At 32.7% G+C, this 20,679-nt stretch overlaps 2 protein-coding genes and 1 long non-coding RNA gene across 5 annotated transcripts; all 3 read right to left on the reverse strand.

The window, feature by feature from the left end:
• Window positions 1-876: 876 nt before the first annotated feature.
• LOC131182353 (uncharacterized) lies at window positions 877-3,001 on the reverse strand. The gene is made up of 3 exons (XR_009150695.1): window positions 2,432-3,001; window positions 1,287-1,688; window positions 877-1,056 (listed from the first exon to the last, which is right to left on the reverse strand). It is a non-coding gene; the product is annotated as an uncharacterized LOC131182353 (long non-coding RNA).
• Window positions 3,002-8,860: 5,859 nt separating this feature from the next.
• On the reverse strand, window positions 8,861-10,615 carry LOC110663883 (dirigent protein 25-like). The gene has a single exon (XM_021823359.2). The coding sequence runs from the start codon at window positions 9,924-9,926 to the stop codon at window positions 9,033-9,035; it is 894 nt and encodes a 297-aa protein (XP_021679051.2). The 5' UTR covers window positions 9,927-10,615; the 3' UTR covers window positions 8,861-9,032.
• A 139-nt stretch (window positions 10,616-10,754) lies between these two features.
• On the reverse strand, window positions 10,755-17,227 carry LOC110663961 (uncharacterized). Of its 3 annotated transcripts, none has more exons than XM_058151684.1 (4): window positions 16,616-17,227; window positions 13,406-15,281; window positions 11,800-11,986; window positions 10,755-11,745 (listed from the first exon to the last, which is right to left on the reverse strand). In XM_058151684.1, the coding sequence occupies exons 2-4, from the start codon at window positions 15,221-15,223 to the stop codon at window positions 11,105-11,107; spliced, it is 2,646 nt and encodes an 881-aa protein (XP_058007667.1). In that variant the 5' UTR covers window positions 15,224-15,281; window positions 16,616-17,227; the 3' UTR covers window positions 10,755-11,104. The 3 variants fall into 3 exon arrangements, with proteins under 3 accessions (XP_058007667.1, XP_058007665.1, XP_058007666.1); XM_058151682.1 differs by having other exon boundaries at window positions 10,755-11,679; window positions 16,616-17,226; XM_058151683.1 differs by lacking the exon at window positions 16,616-17,227 and having other exon boundaries at window positions 10,755-11,679; window positions 13,406-15,909.
• Between the last annotated feature and the right edge of the window lie 3,452 nt (window positions 17,228-20,679).

A 20,679-nucleotide genomic window follows, 5' to 3' on the forward strand; every position in this document is an offset into this window, starting at 1 on the left:
TATGCGATAAAGCGCTTTCAGCATTAATTTTTTCTATTCACAAGAATTTAACCTTATTTGAAAGATACAAAGCTCTTATTAATTAAAATATTTTTATTATTTTGTAAGTTTTTATTTTGAAGATTAATACTAGTAACTTTTTAATTATTATTATTATTTTTTTACTTTTATAATTGATTCATACATACAAATTGAAACAAATTTTAATTTTAAATTAATAAGTTTACATATTCTTAATATAAATCAATTATTAAGCATTCAAACGAAAATTTTTATCTCATTCTAAAAAGTGTTCATAGTTTTTTGTTTTTTTTTTTCTAAAGGAGAACAAAAGCTCATAAACTCAACTCAACTAAACCTTTATCCCAAAACTTTTGGATTAGGTATATGGATTCTCTTTCTACAATCTAAACGATTTTAGGTTAAATCATTAAAAATGATGTAATGCTTCAAAGTTATGTTGTACTACTCTCTTCCAAATCAGTTTAGGTTTACCCCTTCTTTTCTTTCTATCCTCTAACCCAATTTGTTCTACTTGTTTAATTGGAACCTTCGTATATCTACACTTCATATGACCAAATCATCTCAATCTCCATTCTCTCAACAAAAGTGTCACGACCCAACCTATGGGCCGGACCGGCACTAGGACCTGGGCCAGTTTAAAGCCCCCGAGGCCCATAGTAAGCCTAACTATTCCTCAAATCCATAACCAGGTCCACAATTTAGGCCCAATATGCATATAAAATAATTTAAATTAAACTATTATAATTATATTTTGAGCCAATTTAACCCAGAAATTTTCAGAAAACTAAAATCAAGGGAGCCCAGCTCAACCCTGTTACCTCATTTACAAACTGGTTAAATACCATACAAATCTTCCTTTATTAATTTCAAAAATTTAAATTAACACAATTTCTAATAAGGTCCACACTATTACTAACACATGCGGAGTTCTAGATTTTTAAATTTAGAAAAGATAGTAAAACAATTAAATAATCGATGTTAAACCTGCGAGGAAGAAAATAGGTTGCTCTGTAAAATAACTCCTCCTGTGGCCTGGAAAAATATTGAATAGGAGTGAGCGTTCGACTCAGAGAGTAAAATATCAATTTTAACAATAATCTCTATAACTATCTAAAACTAATGCACTCTGTAGAGTGAAATACAGCATCAGCAATAAATTCACATTATAACAGCAAAAAGGTAATTTGGAGTACTCACACACCCAATAATATCAATCATAATATATGGGAGCTGATCCCCTATACAGCTCTCTTAAATCCAACCTGGTGCCAGCGAAGAACTCAAGCCGGACTTTCGCTTAATAAACCAAATCGGGGTCCCAGCGAAGAACTCAAGCCGTGACTACCCCCGAAGGATCGGGTCCCAGCGAAGATCTCAAGCCGTGACTACCCGTCCTATCCATAGCCAACACCACATCACATGCACGCCAACGCACGCACACTGCTCTAAATTACCACAACAACATACATGGCACTTTAACAGTTGTGAATGCAACATAAAACATGCCTAGAGTTTAACTAGATAAATATATACATATAAGTGATGCATGGGCATGCTTGAATATATAATAATAGTGAAATTACAATTAAAATTAATATTTTACTCATAGTACACCGATGACTATTGTGGCTGCTGGATGCAGAAAAATAGCTGACCTCGATCACCTAATAATTAAATTATAAATTTATTAGTACTAAGTTAAGATAAAACTCTAAAGAGGCAATAGACAACCTAATTCATGCCGAAAATCCGACAGAGTTTTCCCTATACCTAGGACCTACCCAAACTGCAAAAAGGCTCAAATAACACTTCTAAATTCTCAATTTCCACAATCACATCTCATCAATATCACATGGCCCCTCCTGAGCCCTCCAAATCAGACAATACTCAAAATCTTAAAAATTACATTTTAGTCCCTATATTGACATTTTTCAAAAATTCACTCAAACAAGCTCTAAAAATTCTAAAATTTTTCCCCGCGGTCCTTAATAATATTATAAGGCTATTGCAAAATGAATTGAAATTTTCTAATCACCCATGAATATTTTATTCAAGAATTTTTCTCGATTCCATAAGTTTCCAATATCTAATATATTCTTAATTCAACCCAATTCAATATTCACATATTTAAACCTCCATCCTCAAGCTTCAACTAATTATATAAAATTTAATTATCTTAATTTCAAATAATCTTATATGCCCATATGCTAAAAATCTAACTAAAATCCATCTATATTTTTCAAAAATATTCTACAATCACTCAAAAATTCATCAAACACCATAGAATATCTCCAAATAATTTTACTTTCATCATATATATTTCTTAGAATTTTTCTCCAATTTTTTTCTGTTTAAAAAACACTGTATTTATGCACCACAGACAGAGAAATAATAGAAATTGTCTTACCCGAAGTTTATCTATGTCTCAAAAATTCCAAAAATATATGAGGAAGCCTCTGGAAGTTGAATCATCTCCATAGCCCACCGGAGCCACCGTCGGAACCACCGCGCACGGTGGCCGGCCGCCGATCGCCGGCGACATTTGCCGGATCTGATCATACCACCATGTTCTTCTCCTCTTCCTCAGTCCATAGGTGGTCTCGGATCGTCGATCCAACGGTCGGATCGTCGTAGATCTGACGAAAAAGCTTAGAAAACCCGAAACTTCTCTCCTCCATATCTCACTCATCCGACCTCCATTTGCTACAAAATTGGTATCAAAAGAAAGCTCTCGGAACAAGCTTTCCAACGCCACCTGAATCACCTTGATCGAACGTCGGATGAAGCCGGAATCGTGCCGGAAAGCCGCTGCCCACTGTGTGCTCGTTTTCTCTCTCTTCTCCCTCTCTTGCCGCCGTTTCTGGTGGTTATGGCCGTCGCCGGAGGGTCGCTGGCCGGGTGGGGAGCCGCTTGGGAGGTCGCCGGCTGGTCACCGGAGAAGGAAGAAGAAGAAGAGAGGGGAGGAGAGGAGAGAAGAGAAAATGGGGGGGGGGGTGTGGTTCCTCCTCTCGTTTATTTATTTATTATTTTTTTTTTTTAAAAAAAAAAAGGCTAGCTGTGACAGTGGAAACCCACTGTCACACGCCAAAATCCCATCATTCATTTTTTTTTTCCTTGATGTTACAAAAAGCTCATAAAAAACAAAATGTTTAATTTAGTCCATGCTTATTGGGGCAATTTAATTTAATTTATTTTCAACTTTTTATTCAAATTAACTCAGAAATTTTAATTTTTAATATCAATTTAGCTCAAAAATTAAAATTTTTGAGTTAAATTTCTTGATTTCTTAATTTAGATAAAAAAATTAAAGAGTTTAATTTCTTAATTTTGAAACTAAATTTCTTAATTTTTTGACTTAAGCTTAAAAATTATGAAGTTCTTTTTTTTTTTTTAATTTTTAAGTTAAATTAAGTTTAAATTAAAATTTGTAGACTAAATTAAACAAAAATTGAAAATAAATTAAATTAAACCTCCCGAACAGATACATAGTATAATTTAACTTTAAGTCAAACTAAACGAAACAAGAGTGAGCATAGGAAATGCCACAAGGATCATGGAATAACCATGAAAGTAGACCTTGAGGAGCTTCGGTCTATTGATGCGAACCCGCAAAAAATGAAACTTCCAATTGGCATTCATGCTAAATTCTCTATAAGTATAGGAAATGCGAACTTCCTACTGTTTATAGTATTATCGATAAAGTGTTCATAGAGCATTCTTTTTCTTATTATTGTACATATATATGAAGAATTATAATAGTTAATCAAAAAAATTATATTTTTATTCATTAACGTTTTAATTTTTTTAACTAATTTATCTTAAAAAAAATGTTAACATAATAATTATATTCATATATTTATTTATTAAATTATATAGAATCACTTGTACATAAAAAATAAAATATTTAAAATAAAAATAATTATATTTTAATATTTTAATTAAAACTATGATTTTTAAAATTTTAAATAAAAATAATAAAAATTTACATGTTAAAAATGGTAAAAAGAACACATGCGCTATAAAAAATTAATATATATATATATGTGTGTGTGTGTGCGCGCGCGTGCACGCTCATGCATATATGTAGATCATTTTAAAAATGATAAATCGAGACGCATTCCTAAAATGTCAATGCGAGTGGATAAGGAGCTTTTACCATACAGATACGTTAAAAAAAAAAAAACAATTCACAAAAGAGGGGTGAGGGTTGTGTTTGCACAAAGCTAGCATGAATTGGCATAATCTTATATAAGATTCCTCCCAATTATTAAAGATCTTTACAATTGCATCGTGTTTGGCCCTCTAAGTTTTTCAATAGCTAGGCATATAGTCAACCTTGTTTGTAACTTCTGCTTGTAATGCTCCTATCTTCACATTTGGCTGTTCTAATATAGTATTCAGGATGAAATCGCATATAAATTTGCTATCTAATTGCCTATGATCTTGTGTGGTTGCTGGATTGACACATGTATAGGGCCTGTGATACAGTGTAATTTTTCATATATCACGTCATTCCCCCCGTGATGCACTCAATCTCCAATTATAATTGCTCTTTCTGTCTTTGCACCTAATAGCATATGTTCGACTCTTTGTCCCATCCTTACAAAACTCATGGTTTCTCCAGAAATGATATTGTTACATAGCTTGTTGGACAACCTCCTTAGAAGAGAATATCATTCCAACTTCAAACTTTTTTTTATGGATCCCACATTGAACTAGATGGAGGTTTTAACTATGGATCCACTGTTAACAATGAAAAATAAATTTTAGAGTAAGGCGGAGGAGGGACAAGCGATATTATTGGGTTGGAAACATGAGTGTTGCAGTACAAAGGCAGATCAACTACAACCTCATTATGCTCATCAACATCATCATTTATGTTCGTCTCACTACTATCAATCCATAATTCATCAAATTCCTCTTTGTCCTCATCATCAGTGGGACAATAATAATTTTCATTAGATTCAGCATTGTACAACAATGCACTAGGACAAATATCTTCACTTTCACTTACAATCCTTGTAACATTATTGATAACATAAAACTTTGTCATCACCAGCATCCACACAAGTAGCTAGATTCATGGAACCAACGTTCGATGGTCCCGCTTCATCAACAAAATTTGTGAATGCATTTGATCAAAAAATTTCAAAATATAATTCAATCGATGACATACCCCCAATTTTATCAATAAAATTAAATATCATATTTACATCATTATAGTTCACTAAACCCATGCAGTCCCATTTATTGAATCATTGCTTAAAATTGGTTGTTTGAATAAAATATTTGATATAAATTCACGTTCAATTTTAAGTCCAATTCCATGCACTATTTTCATACTTAAAGTATCAAAATCGATGCGACTACTAATAATAACGACTTAATGACCGTTGACAAACTCCTACAATAGTCATAACCTTCATCATGTATAATAATTTCTTCATCCCAGTATAAAGCATCCAAAGATGAAATTGATATTTTCTAATTAATAAAAAAAATTAAATTAAGTAAATTAAGAAAAAAATAATTGTCTTTGTCTAATTCACTTCCTTTCATATTTATTGTATTATTTGTACATTTATTAAGGAATAAAAATAATTTATGTGGCGTATTGTTCTCATACACGTCAGCAGCAGCTTTCACTTAAGTGTAAGAACATTTTGATTTTGACAGAGAGAAGACAAGACATAAAGTCATGTTTTCCTAACGGTGCAAAATTTCAGGTACAACATCAACATATATTCTTATAATAATATAATAATATTATTGTATAGAATTATAATACTTTATGCTTAATATAATTTATTATTTATATTAATATAAAATTTTCCTTTTATTTTCGTTAAATGTACTTTTTTTTCCATTAATCTTATTAAATTATTAAATTTTTTTATATCATAATTACGATTAATTAATATCGAAATTTTACTTTCGTCTATAATTTATTTTCTCAATTTTTTTTAATATTTTCAAAATTTTATCTTATCGTTATAATATTATATTATAATTTATCTAAAGTATTTAGAATAATATATTATAACCTCAATTTTCTATAATATTTTTTATCTAAATTTTTAAATATTTTTGTCCCATTCACATAACATAAATTTTCATAAATAATAATTATAATTATATACGATATAAATTAACGTAAAACATTTTAATTTCATTCATAAACTAACTTATTTATCACTTTTAAATTCAAACATATACTATTACAATAAATTATAGAAATTATAATTTATTTTTATAAATAATTCCTATTCTTTTCATTTTATCTAAAACTAGCTAATAAACTATTAAAAAATGTTAAAACAAATATTACAATATACATTAATGTGGAAATTTTTATTTCGTCCATAACAAATTTTTCCTATGTTTCCAACTATTATCTAAATAATTTATTTTTATAATATATTATGTGAAAATAATTTATTATATTATATTATTTTCAATATCTTCTATTAAATTTTTGTTATCTAACAATATAATTATTTTTTCTCCAATTCATCTCCCAAAACTATTAAAAAATTGTAATAACATTATTTCAAAATATTATTAAAATTTTCTATATTTTCGGTTAAGTTCAATTTTTTTTTCTACCTATTTTCTAAACTATTTTATAAATTATTTAAAAATTAAAAATTTTACATAAAACATTAAATCATTTAAAATATACATATTTCTTTGTACATATTTTATTTCATGTATATACAAAATTTAAACGAAAACCTATCTCCATAAAAATCTAACCCCATGCATGCATATTTACAAACAAATTCCACCATCTTCCTATCATTTTATATTCAACAACATGCATATTTACAACCATATTCCACCATTGTCATACCACTTCACATTTCTTTTGTTTTTATTAAACACAATAATTTACATACCTTAATTTTTGATAGAGTGCAACAAATGTTGAACCTCTTCAACAGCACCAAACTCCTCTACCTGCTGCTTCACCAACACAAAAAAAAAAAAAAGAACTCCACTTGTTGGTCCACCGAGAAAGTGTGACAGATGAGAGGATGAGAGAAATTAAAATGGCCGGGAATGAGGGATTCTGCTCGTTCTGTGAGGGCTGAGGATATTTGAGTCGGGTGGTGGGAAGGTCCCACTCCTTCAGCAAGCAAAGAGCGACATAGATTCCCTACATCCTGCTCCTGGCACGCTACTTTGACAAGCGTCCATGTTCCAACCCCACCTCTCCTTCGTTAATTGTTTTTCTGAATGTATCCGTACCTTTAATGGTTCTTAGTCTGTCAGCTAAATCAGACCATTGTTTCTTAGTCTTCTACAACACTTTAATGGTTGCTGTGGCTGTAGGATTACTGTTTTTTTTTTTCCCATAGACATGCATTTAAATGACCTGATGCTTGCTGCGTTTAAAGTGAGCAGTAACTTGTCGATGTACTTGAGGACTACTGGAGCTGCATATGAATTGAAGCTGCATATGAATTGAGACCTTCTGTATGGGGAGGGAACTCCCTTGTGTGACTTGGCCCTTGGATTGTTTGTCCATGTTTGGTTTACTTTGAAAATAGTCAGTTTTCCGCATGCTTTGCTTGTCTATATTTACTTTCACAAATCAGCTCCGGAATGCAATAAAATGCCCTGCTTCTGTTATGCTGCTAATTAGAACATCAAATCATTGATTTCCCTTCAGGAATCCATCTTCTTCTTTCAGGATTTTTCTGATGATTAAAGTAAAGAGATGCTCAGCATTTCATGGATGCTTCCAGTTATAACTATTTCTATATTTTTCTCACAACTGAAAACAGTAAAGATAAAAATCGTCACTTAACTCAATTCTTCCAGGAAACAAGAAAAAAAATTTGTTCTTGAAACTTTAATTCTTGTTTGGCAGCTGGATGAGATCAGTGCAAGCAATAACCATCGATCATCATGGGAAGGTGGTGAGCAAAGTATGTCATATGGGCAGCAGCACCCTCAATCTCAGGAGTTACTCCAGCTATTAGAATGCAATCCCACATTGCAAATAGGGTAAAAGAACTCCAACTCCAAGAAGTCTACAAAATTCACTTAAACATCACTTCACTTTCCTGACTTGATGTTGTGGATACAGGTACAACCCTGCATTATTCACTTGGTAACCATTGCATGTGTTTGATAGTTGTTGAATAAACCTGAATCTATAAAGAACAGGGGACATGAGATTGAAGTAACTTCTTGTCATTTTCCACATGCTTAAATGACAATTATTAATCTAACCTATGCAATTATGCCATGAAAACTATTCTCAACTGCAATTGGTGCTATATAGAGCATATGCTAGCATGATTGTTTTTAATAATTATTAATTCTATCAATGATTTTGGGCTACTGATTCTTCACTTTCCCATGGAAGTTAGTATTATTTAATCTTATAATATTGAAATGAATTAATTATATGGGGTTTTAATTTCCAAAAACCTGTTTATTAAGTTACAAGGTTGCATTGCAATTAAAAAAAAAAACTGCTGCCATTGCATACCCTATTGAAGCAGTTTTAAATTGTAGGTAAATACAAAACAAATTATTGTAATAATCTATTGCAGCAGAGGCAGATGCAGTGGTTGTAAAACCACTGCCTAGACCTTTGGTAAAAAAGTTCAGGATAAAATAGTAAAAAAGAGTAAAGTTTGAGATTTTTTGGATATTTTTCCTTATTATTATTATTATTATTATTATTATTATTATTATTATTCACAAAGAGTAGATTTTAGACAATTTACAGAAACTATTCAATTTGTTATCATTTTTTATCCAATTACAGTGGTTAATCAAGCAATGGATACATAATTTAAAGTTACAAGAATAGTTCCAGATGAATAATTTTCTTTCTTTCCAAACTCCATGAAAATAAACTGAAATTTCTTAAATTTTTACTGAACATGCTTCACAGTTCACACACAACCCCAAATCTGACATCTTCCTTAACTACATGTTACAATATTCTTAAAAAAATCCAACAATGATATCCATCAAACACAGATATATTAGTAACTAACATAAACAGTAAACTCCAGCAGGGTCTCAACACCATCAGTCTCATGCTGATTAGTAGCAGGAAAGGTCTTAACAATGGCAAAACCCTTGGCATTAACATACTTTCCAGTGCCACCCATAATTGCAAGCTGAGACTCAGACACTGCAGTCCGGTGAACCCCAAAAAAGGTAAGACTATCCTCATAATGACCATTCTGAAACATAGTTGTAAAGGCCATAGTTTGGCTAGTACCATCCACAGAACTTGCCACGTAGAATCCTTGTGCCCTGCCTACAAATCCTGACCTTAAATCATGCGATTCAGTTAGCTCATCATCGATTACTGTGATCGTTCCGAACATGAGCTGTTGGAGAGTGGATGGAAGTTGGTCACCATTGACAACTGGGAAGTTAAATCCATTCAAGTTATTGTTGCCATTGTTTTGGACCACATTTGCTGTGGTGCCACTGAGGCCTGTGAGGAATGGTAGGTTGTTGTTGTTTATAAGGCCATTATTGTTGTTGTTTTGAGGCACCCCATTGTCCACTGGGAGGACTGCACCATTGGGTTTGGCAAACGGGACTTGACCATTGACTGCCGGATTGCTGACAATGCCAGTCACTGCTCTAGCAGTGGGGTTTGACCCACCAAGGATATCATGCATGAAGAAGGTTAAGGCATGGTCAGGGTTGACTATTGAGCCACTGCTGGCTGCAGCTACACTAGGATTAGGTTGTGTAGGTGTTAATGGTGTAGGGAATGGCTGTGGGGGCACCACTGGAACTGGTGGTTCTTCATCTAGCGTCGGAGCTGAGGAGGCAATTGCAATGCTGAAGGTAAGGAACAGAAGATAAGCTGAGGCCATGACCTTGTTTGTGATTGAAAGAAAGCCGTGGGTATTCATGAAATAGATTTAAGAGCACGCAAATAAGAGTAGTTTTCTTTTGATGTTTTGGTGATGCATTGAAGGTGCATATGCTAGTATGTGTATATATAGATACTTACAGTTTTGATTTCTGAAATAGGAGTTGATGGGATGGAGTTGGTACTCTTCTAATTGTGTTTTGGTTGGGAATGAAGATAATTTTTTTGGTTCAAGTGTGGAAATTGGAAAGTGGATAAAAAGATTAGGGTAGGAGTCCAGGATTAGCTCACCTAATCAAAGTCCAAGCAACTCATTCCACTTGCAGGTTAGACTAGGGGCTTTTAGCAGCAAATATGCACAATGAATGATTGAAGTCCACAAAAAGAAATGGTTAGCCTATCATTAAATTCATTGCCAAAACTAAGGGAATGTCCCCTTCATTCTCAGCCATTCAAACAAAGTATTATACCAAAAACAGAGTATAATCTTGAGCATCCCAGCATGTACTTCCTCTGCTAGTTAGGGTTTAGCAGCAAAGAACTTCATGGGGAAAAATGATAAGATTAAAAAGAGATCATAAAACACTGAAAACAAAAGATTCAGGCCCTCTATTTGGAACTAGTAAAACAAAATAAGGGGGAAATTGTCATTAGAGCACTTGATTTGATCAAGTGAGTGAAGAAAAAGGACTATGTGCTCATGAGATATCAACCAATGGTGGTGAAAATTGAAATAAAAAAATTTTCTGTCAATGGATAGCAATCAGCAAATCCTCACATCATCACTTCAGAATCGCTAATATAACATCCACAGATAAAAATACAGGCTACCGCAATTGCCTGCAAGAGCATATTTATACGATACATCTTCTGAAAAAATACCAACTTCTACTATTATTCTTCATCCCAGTGCAATGAATTCAATATCTTGGAAACAAAATGTTGCAACAGAACTTCGATAGCAACATGAATATCTATTCATCATTTTTTTCCCCTTTTTTTAATAAGAACTACAAGAATATTGACTCACCAATTTCAAATCTCACTCTACCAAAAATTTTCCTAAACATATCTCACTCCTGTGGTTCAAAAAAATGTACAAAAACGTGTAACAAGAACAAACACTGTCTTGTTTTTTCACGTTCAAAAAAGAAAGAAAAAAAAATCTCTCTATGTAGTGTATTTCTGATAATATATCCAAAACAAAAACACCATCTATCAAAAACTCTCCATGGTAACATCTGCAAGTAGCTCATCAATCAAAGAATTCTCTATTTCTCTGCCAATCACCTGAATGTCATCTCCGAACTCCAACCACCCATCATCTTTTCCTGGGAACTTCTCATATTCCCTCCTTGCTTCCTTTTCCTGGCTATCCAGTAACATCCACAGCTCCTCCTCAATCAGGTCATGCCTCAGACTAAAACTAAACCTTTTTGCCACAGGTTTTGTCCATGTCAGCACTCCCATGGATGGCTGTAAAATCTCCATCAGCCCAGAATTAATGCGATCAAATAGAAGCCTCCTTTCTGATCTCTTCCAAGAAATCTGCTCACCATACTTTTTCTCCAGGGTCTCAAAGACAGAATAACTGACTTGCGGATGCCATGTATCAAATCCCGCATCCAAGTTTCTGTTGTGAAAACCTGCCTCGGTTAATACATCAATGAGATAGGAGAAATCCCTACTCTCTTCAACTCTGAATGGTCTCATCAGGCCTTCATTTTCTTCAGAATCATTTACAGATCCTTCCCCATTATCTTCATCGCTAGACACCATCATGTTGGATCCTTCTGAATATGCCACAAACAAGGATCTTAAAAATATAAAAAGGGGAAGAAAAGTGGGTGGGGGAAAACCTTAAAGGAAACAAATTTGTATAAATTCAGAAGCAGCAGCACTAGTTTGCTAACCATGTAAAGAAACATTCACACTCTTAAAACAGTCAGAGCTGGATGAAATATCCTTATTGTAAAATGGTTCCAATACTGAATTTGGACTAGGTTGATAAGCCTCCTCAAAGCTTATCAGTGATTCTGGGTCTGCGCAAGAGAATGGTGAAGAAACAGACTTTTCTTCAAAGGTTCCACTAGACAAATCCTGCGATGTTGTGAAAGAACTAAAAATAAGCAAGAAGCATAGAAACTTAAAAATAAAAAATAAAAATAAAAAGAAAGGGAAGGAAGCATCCAAAGCATGTGCACAGAGAACAAACTGTAACCACACTTAGCACAAAAAGAAAAAAGAGTATGGGAAATATTTAAGTGCTACAAAACAGGCGGGACTAAGTTTTTTACTTTTTTTAAATAATTTCATAAGCAAGGTGACTATTTGAAAAGTAGAACATCAAAATGAATGACAAACAAATCTTGGTTACGCGGTGATGCGCTAACAGCTTCATCTCTAATGATAAATAACAAAGAAATGGGAAATATTTATCATAGACAATTTTAAAACACAAGAACACAACAAATTTCTTAAAAAGCAAAATCTCATTGAAAAATGTCTCATTCCCAATGAAATCTCTACTGTTTCTGTGCATCCAGATACTCCACATCAGCAGTATGCAGCACTGTCAAAGCCTCAAGCCTTGTCCTAATAACAAGAATTCCATGCGCTCCTTCTAATAGACACAATACTGTGCAGAGGAACATTATCTGACTCTAAACAAAGCCCAATGGAATTCCAAAGAGGCTGTTCATATTCTTCATTTTGGTGGCCTAGAAAGAGAAACAGTCGCTTCACTTCACAACCTTTTTCTCTTTCACTTCATTACCATAAACACTTATATATATATTTGCAGGACAATATGAAGCCGATAAATGAACCAAACTATGTTATCCAATTAAAACAAAAATGTTAATTCAGCTCACTCAAACAAAAGAACTCAATATTACAACAAAGAAAAGGACTAAAACTTTCATAGATGAACGGATGTATTTTATAAATTTCATGTTTAAAAAGTAATTTTCCACATGCTTCCACTGTTTACCAAAAACAAATAAAAAAATGGTATTTTCTCTCTCTTCTTTTGCATACAAGAACAACAAATGAACGGTCTGAATCCTTGACTCCATTAGTATGCTCATTTTTAAGCCTTTAAATGCTTTTCTAAACTAAATCCCTCTTGAAGCAACAGTAAAATTTTACATCTGGAGTACAATATGCAGATATAGAACAGATGCAAAATTTGCGACAAGAAAGCAAAGTTATCATAGCAAATTGTGTAGAATTAACAAATTTCCTAATAGAAGTTATAACAACAAGGGGTTGAGGGGGGAATATTTGGGATAGGATCCTATAACATCTCCTCTGCCAAATTAATCAGTCCTGGTTTCACAGAGTTCAAGCCGAAAAAAGCCTACGCCAAGTTAGCATTATGCAAGGGTGCAAAAAGTAAATGAAATTTGGTTTGCAAAAATTTGTAGGAGCTAGAAGGGACCCAAATTTCCCTGGATATGTGCTAACAAAGACTACTCCAAGGTATCAAGTGTATTTCATAAGCAGGATGCAACAAACCTGTTGAACTGAGGTATCTTGGATATAACAGGAAGAATCTTCCTCTCTTGTTGACAAAATGCGGTTTCTTGATTCTAATTGATGCTCTGGCAGATCCTCTTCCCATCCTTCATTCTTGTGTCCCTCCTGATTCATCCAAACATCTTGCAAAGTCCGATTGTTTTTTCCAGAGGATTTAGTAACTGCTGAAATTTGGCCACCTGAATCCCTCTCCTTGAGTGTGTTTTCCAGTTCATTCTGAACTACATAATTATATCCCACTAGGCTATTGTTTTCTGACTGCAAATAAGAACTAGGTCGAGACTTTTTATAGCTGGAGTCTGAGCTTCTACAATCTGAACCATCATCTTTCTGGTCAAAGTCTTTCTCTCTTGACTTGTTCTGTACCAAATTGATAGATTGAAGGTCACTTATATACCTGCCATCTTCAAGATGTTCATAGTTTGTCCCGGTATTGGGACTCCCAACTGCATTAAAACATGCAAGAAGGGATTTGGATCTTGGGAAGTCTCTGATACACTCGCTACTCCAACCATCCGAACTGCTAATGGCTAAGGGAGTGCCTAAGTTCACATCTCTACTATAAGGATCAACTTGCTTGCTCAGACCACACTTACCAAGCTTGTCAGGAATTGAGAGCATTACACCCGAAGTTTTGCTCCTACTAGCCAGTTCAACTTGTTGAAACCTTTTAGTCTTCTTCCATTTTTCAGAGATTTGCTTCTTGTTTGGTCCGTCTGAATTGTAAAATTGCCTCTTCCTATCAGAAACAGTGGGAGAAGAAGGTATTGTTGACTCGGATTCTTTTGCAAAGAGGTCACCACCGCTGGCTTTAGAACTAGGATCCTCTGTGGGCAGGCCACCGGTACCATGTCCCACTTTTGTGGTTCTTTCTCTTAAAAATCTAAACCTTGGTCTAACAGATCCCATGGCATTTGCAAAGTTTTTACTTTTTTTCACTTCAGCATATAAATTCCCATTGTAAGGACTTAGAATCCCATTTTGCTTTCCATTACCTGGATGAGATACATTGTGCAACTGAGAAGAGAAAGAAAAGGATCTGATAGCACTGTCTGCATTTCCACTGTTCGGTTTCAGGACAACAATCTTGGCTGTTGGGAGATATGATCTGTTATTTGGCTTGAATTTTGATCTCGAAAACTTGTTTTTATCATCAATGAAAATTTCTCCTGATGTTATCCCAGTCCTACTCTGAACTTTATTTAGTGAGTACCCTTGTTCGATTTTCCTCCTAAGTTTCCTGCACATGCTAATGTCTCTGCATTCAGAAGCACATGGTGACTTTAAGACTGCAATGGGCCCTGACTGCAAGCTCAAATGCACATCATTTGACTCATTGATTTCCTTGGTAACCCAGAAATCTGGTTTCCAAACATATTTTAGAATATTTTGTGTCTCCAAATCAATAGCTGTTGATGAATCATGACATTCCTTTGAACTTTGAAGTTTCTTATCCCCCAAAACTCGCTTTGCTTCTGTGACTTTCATCTGGACCTCTGAAGAACCCATATAAACTTCCTTCTTTTGAACTGGCATGCTATGGTGCTTGTTTTTCCTCAACACTTGTAATACTTGCAAGACATTGTTATGTTCATCCTGCTCTTCAATATTCAAATTAAATGAATGGCGTTTTGACCATTTCTCTCTGACACCAATAGAGGCAACTCTGCGCAGATAATTCTCAGAGAGCACTCTTGGTTTCTTCTGAACGCCCTGCTGCGGTGGCATTTCATCCAGCCCCATTAATCTTGACATAACACTTGGCGCTGGCTGTTTAGACTCCCTTTTTGTTAGCATGTCTTAAGCTACTTCAAGTAAGTACCTGAAGCACTCGCTAGAAAATACAATGGCGTACCTGCATCAAATGAAAAAGAAACGCTATTTGAAGAAGGGAAATAAAAATTAATCTTACATCCCAACTCTACAATATATTTCCCCTTCCTCTTTACTGTTTGCTATCTATGCAAAAATAAGCAGCAAATTTCTGCAAAAGAATATGATAATAGGCTGCCTACCGTTTACCTTCCTAAGTGATAGTGTAATAACAATTAACTAATTTGGATAACGATTCCCAGGAATACAGCCCTCCCTGATTCCTGGAAATTATGGTACTCTATTTCAGTGAAAATGAAAAGGAACTATGCAGACAGAAAATAAATAAATAAACAAAAATTTACCAAAAAAATAAAAAGAGAGGAAATTACGCATAAACCCTAAGTATAATAATGAAAGGCCAGTAACAAAAATTTTTTATTTATGAAAAAGCTTCATAGTTGAAACATCATAGTCTAAACATAAAAAGATAAGCAGCAGGCGCAATGAAATCTAAGCCTAAACACAATCATCCCCTTTTTCCCAACAAACCTAAACAAATCAAAACAAGAGATTCGATTTTGCCTTTGAAAAAGCCCCAAATAATGGAAATAAAGCGCCTAGACATTATCTATCAACTTTGAAAAGAATAAAGAAAAGAAAAAAATTTTAAAATAAAATAGAAGGAAAATTAAAAAAAAAAAAAACACTAAAAAACTTTAGCTCAGTGATAATAAAGTGGTCTCGTACTTTGAGAGGTATTGAGCTTTAGTCCCATTCAATCCGATGAAAAAATAAAAATTAAAAAAAATAAAAAACTGCAAGTGAATCCAACTGATAGTATAAGTGATCAAACCTGACGCCAAAAAGTAGTTTCTGGAAAACCAATAAGTACACCATTAAATGCATAAGCAGTAAAAGTTGCAGGAATTCAAACATGCAGAAACAAAATCATTAAAAGAGTTTCTTTTGGTAAGCAATAATTAGAACAACATAGAAACAAGTGTAAAGTGAGCATAGCTATCGTCAGTATTTAATAGATGCAACAATTTTCAATTTCAAAATGGTGAAACATAAAAATAAAAAACCACCAACGAACTGCCATAATATCAACTACAAACAACAATAATAGCGATCTGTGATTTCAACTCATCCAAAAACCAAATGATTATGAGTATGACGCCACTACAACGGAACATCACTATTAAATTCCACTACAGAACAAGAAACAATCACCCACTTTGACAAAAGCACACGCCAAAATCAAAACCCAACCAAATAATTCACAGCCACCGCCACCGCCAACCCCTGTCCCTCAATAAAAAAACCCAGAAATCAATCATGCAGAAAAGTGAAAAGAAAAGAAAAAGAGCTGACCTTCTTCAAGAGATTTTCGAATATCATGACAGGAATCTTCACTTCCACTTAATACCCAGAACTCGATTTCTCCACCGCATGCAAAAATTTGAATCAGAATCGCTTCATATCCTTCAAAATAATGTTTTAGTAAATAAAACAATCTTTAATCTCCGTCAAATCTTGATTATAAATCAAGAAAAGAAAGAGACACGCCGACAAATTGACAAACAATCCGCAGTCAACAGATATAGAAAATAAAAAAACGTCAAAACCAATTAAATGTTGGCAAATTTGAACACCCAAAAAGAATATTTAAAACCAAGATTATCTAAAACATAAACCAGGATTTGGGTATTCTTTTTTTTTCTCTCCTTCTTGATAAAATTATAAAATTAAAAAAACAATAAACTGAAGCATAATAATTAAAGGAAGAAAGACAAAAGAGGAAAGCACACGGAACAGTGGGTTCGTTTTTCTTTGTCGTTTCGCGGATTTACGCGCACAATATCGTATTTGGCGCTAAAAAGATGCGGTCTTTTTGCTCAGCGGTTGGAATTTACTATTTCCGCCCATGTTTCTACTACGTCCAGAGTTGTTTTTTGCTTTGCTTTGAGGGTTTCAGGAGAATGAGGAGTGGAGATAGGAGAATGAGGAGTGGAGATAGAGAAATTTTTTGCTTTTTCCAAGGTCGGGAGAGATAATCGTCTTATTTATGGCAAGTACTAGGTAGATGATTGGTCAACGCGTAACGGGGGGGAATTTACATCCACGTGATTTGCATGTGGATTTGTTTTCTAAATTCTGATTAGGGTTTGATGTCAGTGGTCCTGTCATTGGGCTGCGATGGGAAATTTTATATACGCCTATGCCCAAATTAAATATTTATTATTATTTTATAAATATTTCATTTTTATCAGAATTTTTTATTATTAATATTTTGTATTACATATAATTAATTTATGTTTAAATGGAATAGTAAAAAATGTAAATTAAAATTAGAATTGCTTTTGTAGAAGAAGACTCTATTAGGAGAAAATTGCAGTAGCTAACAAGACTAAAAGCCTATTTAGTATTATTGTTGAAATTATTATTGAGAAAATTAATTTTTTTAAATATACTTGTTATAATGTATTAAAAAATAATTTAAAATTAAATTTGATAAGTTTTAGTCATAAAATTAACAACATATAATATTATACTTTCATTCTAAAAATAATTTCAGTCTCCTAAACTCAATGTCAAATAGACACTATAACACTGATTAGTATTAAGATTGCTGAGAAAAAAAATATTTTAAGTATTGTTAGAAAAAATTATTTTTATTTTTTGGTGTTCTTGTTGTTATGATATATTAAAATTTAATTTTAAATCAATTTTTAATAATATCTTTCTAATATATTTAGAAAAATATTTTTATTTACGGTAATTTCAACGACAACACTAAACTAAACATGTTGTATCTTATTTTGAAAACTAGTAACGATACATCAATTTTCCTCATTAGTCCCACCTTACTAGAAATGATTAGGGAAGGAAGGAAAAGAAGTTTGCTCAAAACAATGATTAGCTTTTAATTTCTTGATTCGATGTTGTTGATTTAAGGTGATGGACGTCTACGCTTTTGATCTTATAAATAGGCGTGTAAATTCTAGTTCCCATTTTGGTTTAATTATTTATAAGAATCAAAGCTGAATTTCGATTTTTTCATTTCCTCTGGTAGGATAACACTTTATTTTCACACAACTAATTTAATCGCATAAAAAAAATTAAATTAAAAAAATTATTATTAAAGCACCAATAAATTAATAATAATAATAATACGAAAATATATTTTTTATATAATCTTTAATAAGTATATTATATTATTTTTGCCTAAATATTTAACTAGAAAATATGTATATAAATAAGGGTTAAAAAGTATAGTATATGACTAAAAGGTAATTTAGCATATAATTAATGATTATAAGGTGATTTAACAATTAATATATATATATAATTGATTATTTAGTGTGATTTAAGTTTGATTCTTCATTAGGAATTAAAACTGAAATAAAACAATAAAATATGTTTGATTTGGTATAATTTAATTTCTATAATTACAATTTTTTTTTAAATTTTGATTTATTTTGACACGATTATTCAATTTGATTCAATCCTTAGAAACTTTACCATATTCTTATTTATAGGGGAAATACAGGCCCATTGCACAAAATCAATCCGCATGTGTTAAAATTCACGATTCTTCACTTATAAGTTACCCCATATCTTCGTATTTATTTAAATCATATTTATTGAACAACTTAAAAAACATGGAAAAGGTGTTAGGCTATACTTGCTGTTTATATATATATATATATATATATATATATATATATATATATATATATATATATTACAATACAGGGATTTGAAACCTAATCTTAAGGGTGTCATGAATGACATAGATCTCAATATTTAAATATGTATAAATGAAATTTTTATCTGATGTAATCGTTATATATATAATGGATTAATTATAATTATTGGTTATGATGGGATTTATATAGAATTCACAATAATTAATTATTATAATAAAATCATTATATATATATTAGTTTTATTGTATAATTTTTTATACAAATGGATGGGTCTCATAATTTTTATAACTAATTTATAATATATATATATATATATATATATATATATATATATATATATATATATATATATATATATATATATATATATATATATATATATATATATATATAACAACATTTATATAAATGCTTGTCTAAACACTATTTATGTAACATTCCTAATTTTTAAAATACTTATTTTATGTATAAATATAAATATTTTATTTTATTAAAATGTTGAGAATTTATTTGAAATTTTTTGAATTTAAAAAATCGGGTTTGATTTTTCAAAGTTAATAAACTTTGTTAATTTTTATAAATTAATTTAAAGATCATGTAGCAAAACTAAAAATATATTTGGACCTTAAAAATTTTTCTAAGCTTTCTGAAATTTTTTTGAAATTTTTGGGCCTCGTTTTTTGTCCTATGACAGAGTAAAAATTCAATTTTGAGTATTCTGAATCGAATCGATCGAATCGAATCGAATCGGACCGGGTCGGACCGATCGAATTGGACCGGCCTTATTCTTTTTCTCCTTCTTTCCCCACGTGCCCTGACCTCCTCCCTTTCTCTCGCGATTTCTCCCTCCTCCCGTCTCCCCAGCGCCAGCCACCACTACCCCAGCCCTCTCCGGTCACCAGCACCCCACCAGGACCCCTTCCCCTTGCTGGCTGCCGCTCCAGAACGTTGAAAAACCGGCTTGAAAACCTCCCCTGTGCGTGAGCTGTAGCGCACTTTCCGGCCAAAATTTGGCCGATTCGGCTACTAATCGGACCGGGTCTTGTCCCAAATACTTTCTACTCATTGAGGGCTTTCTATATACATCAAAAAAATAAATTTTTAAGGAGTATATTGTCCAATTTTTACCCGAAAAATTTTAGCCCATTTAATTTTTGAGCTAAATTTCTTTCAAACCGGAAACCCCACGAGAAATCCGAGAGTACTATAGCGCTCTACATGACGAAAGTTTCGTTAGGATATAAATTTCAAAATTTTATGACACCGAAGTTTCGGTGGGTCGAATTTCATAGTATTTTTCCGAGCTTCATTTGAGCTTAATTAATTTAGTAAATAATTTTTCTTAACTCTTGGTATTGTGGGCTTTGCATAGGTACCCTCGTTTTGTGGGAATTTGACAGTTGTTCGAGTCTATAATTTTGGGCCGGACGAGCAGACTACCAAGAAAACTTTAGAACCGAGTTGAGATTATAGGCTACCCCACCATTTTTAGACGTTCCGAACGAGTCTCAAGCGTCGAAATTGGTATAGGTAAACCCGAACCCTAATTTTTCTTAATTATCTAGTGCCTGATTTCGATTAAAAATCTATAGAATATTCATGGTAGGTTAGAAAATTATAATTTATTTTGCATTAGCTTAATAATATTGCTAAGGACCACGAGGTAAAATTTTAGAATTTTTAAAGCTTGTTTAAGTGGTTTTTGCTAAAAAGTTGATTCTGGGG

Source organism: Hevea brasiliensis, chromosome 8 (assembly GCF_030052815.1).
Source record: "Hevea brasiliensis isolate MT/VB/25A 57/8 chromosome 8, ASM3005281v1, whole genome shotgun sequence".
Classification (NCBI taxonomy): domain Eukaryota; kingdom Viridiplantae; phylum Streptophyta; class Magnoliopsida; order Malpighiales; family Euphorbiaceae; genus Hevea; species Hevea brasiliensis.

Excerpts from the sequence above, each read along its gene's own strand:
- LOC110663961 (XM_058151684.1), bottom strand. The coding sequence starts at position 15,223 with ATGCTAACAAAAAGGGAGTCTAAACAGCCAGCGCCAAGTGTTATGTCA. Across the intron at positions 11,987-13,405 it reads AAGATACCTCAGTTCAACAG|GATTTGTCTAGTGGAACCTT; the intron begins GTTTGTTGCATC and ends ACAACATCGCAG. Across the intron at positions 11,746-11,799 it reads TGTGAATGTTTCTTTACATG|GTTTTCCCCCACCCACTTTT; the intron begins GTTAGCAAACTA and ends GTTTCCTTTAAG.
- LOC110663883 (XM_021823359.2), bottom strand. The coding sequence starts at position 9,926 with ATGAATACCCACGGCTTTCTTTCAATCACAAACAAGGTCATGGCCTCA.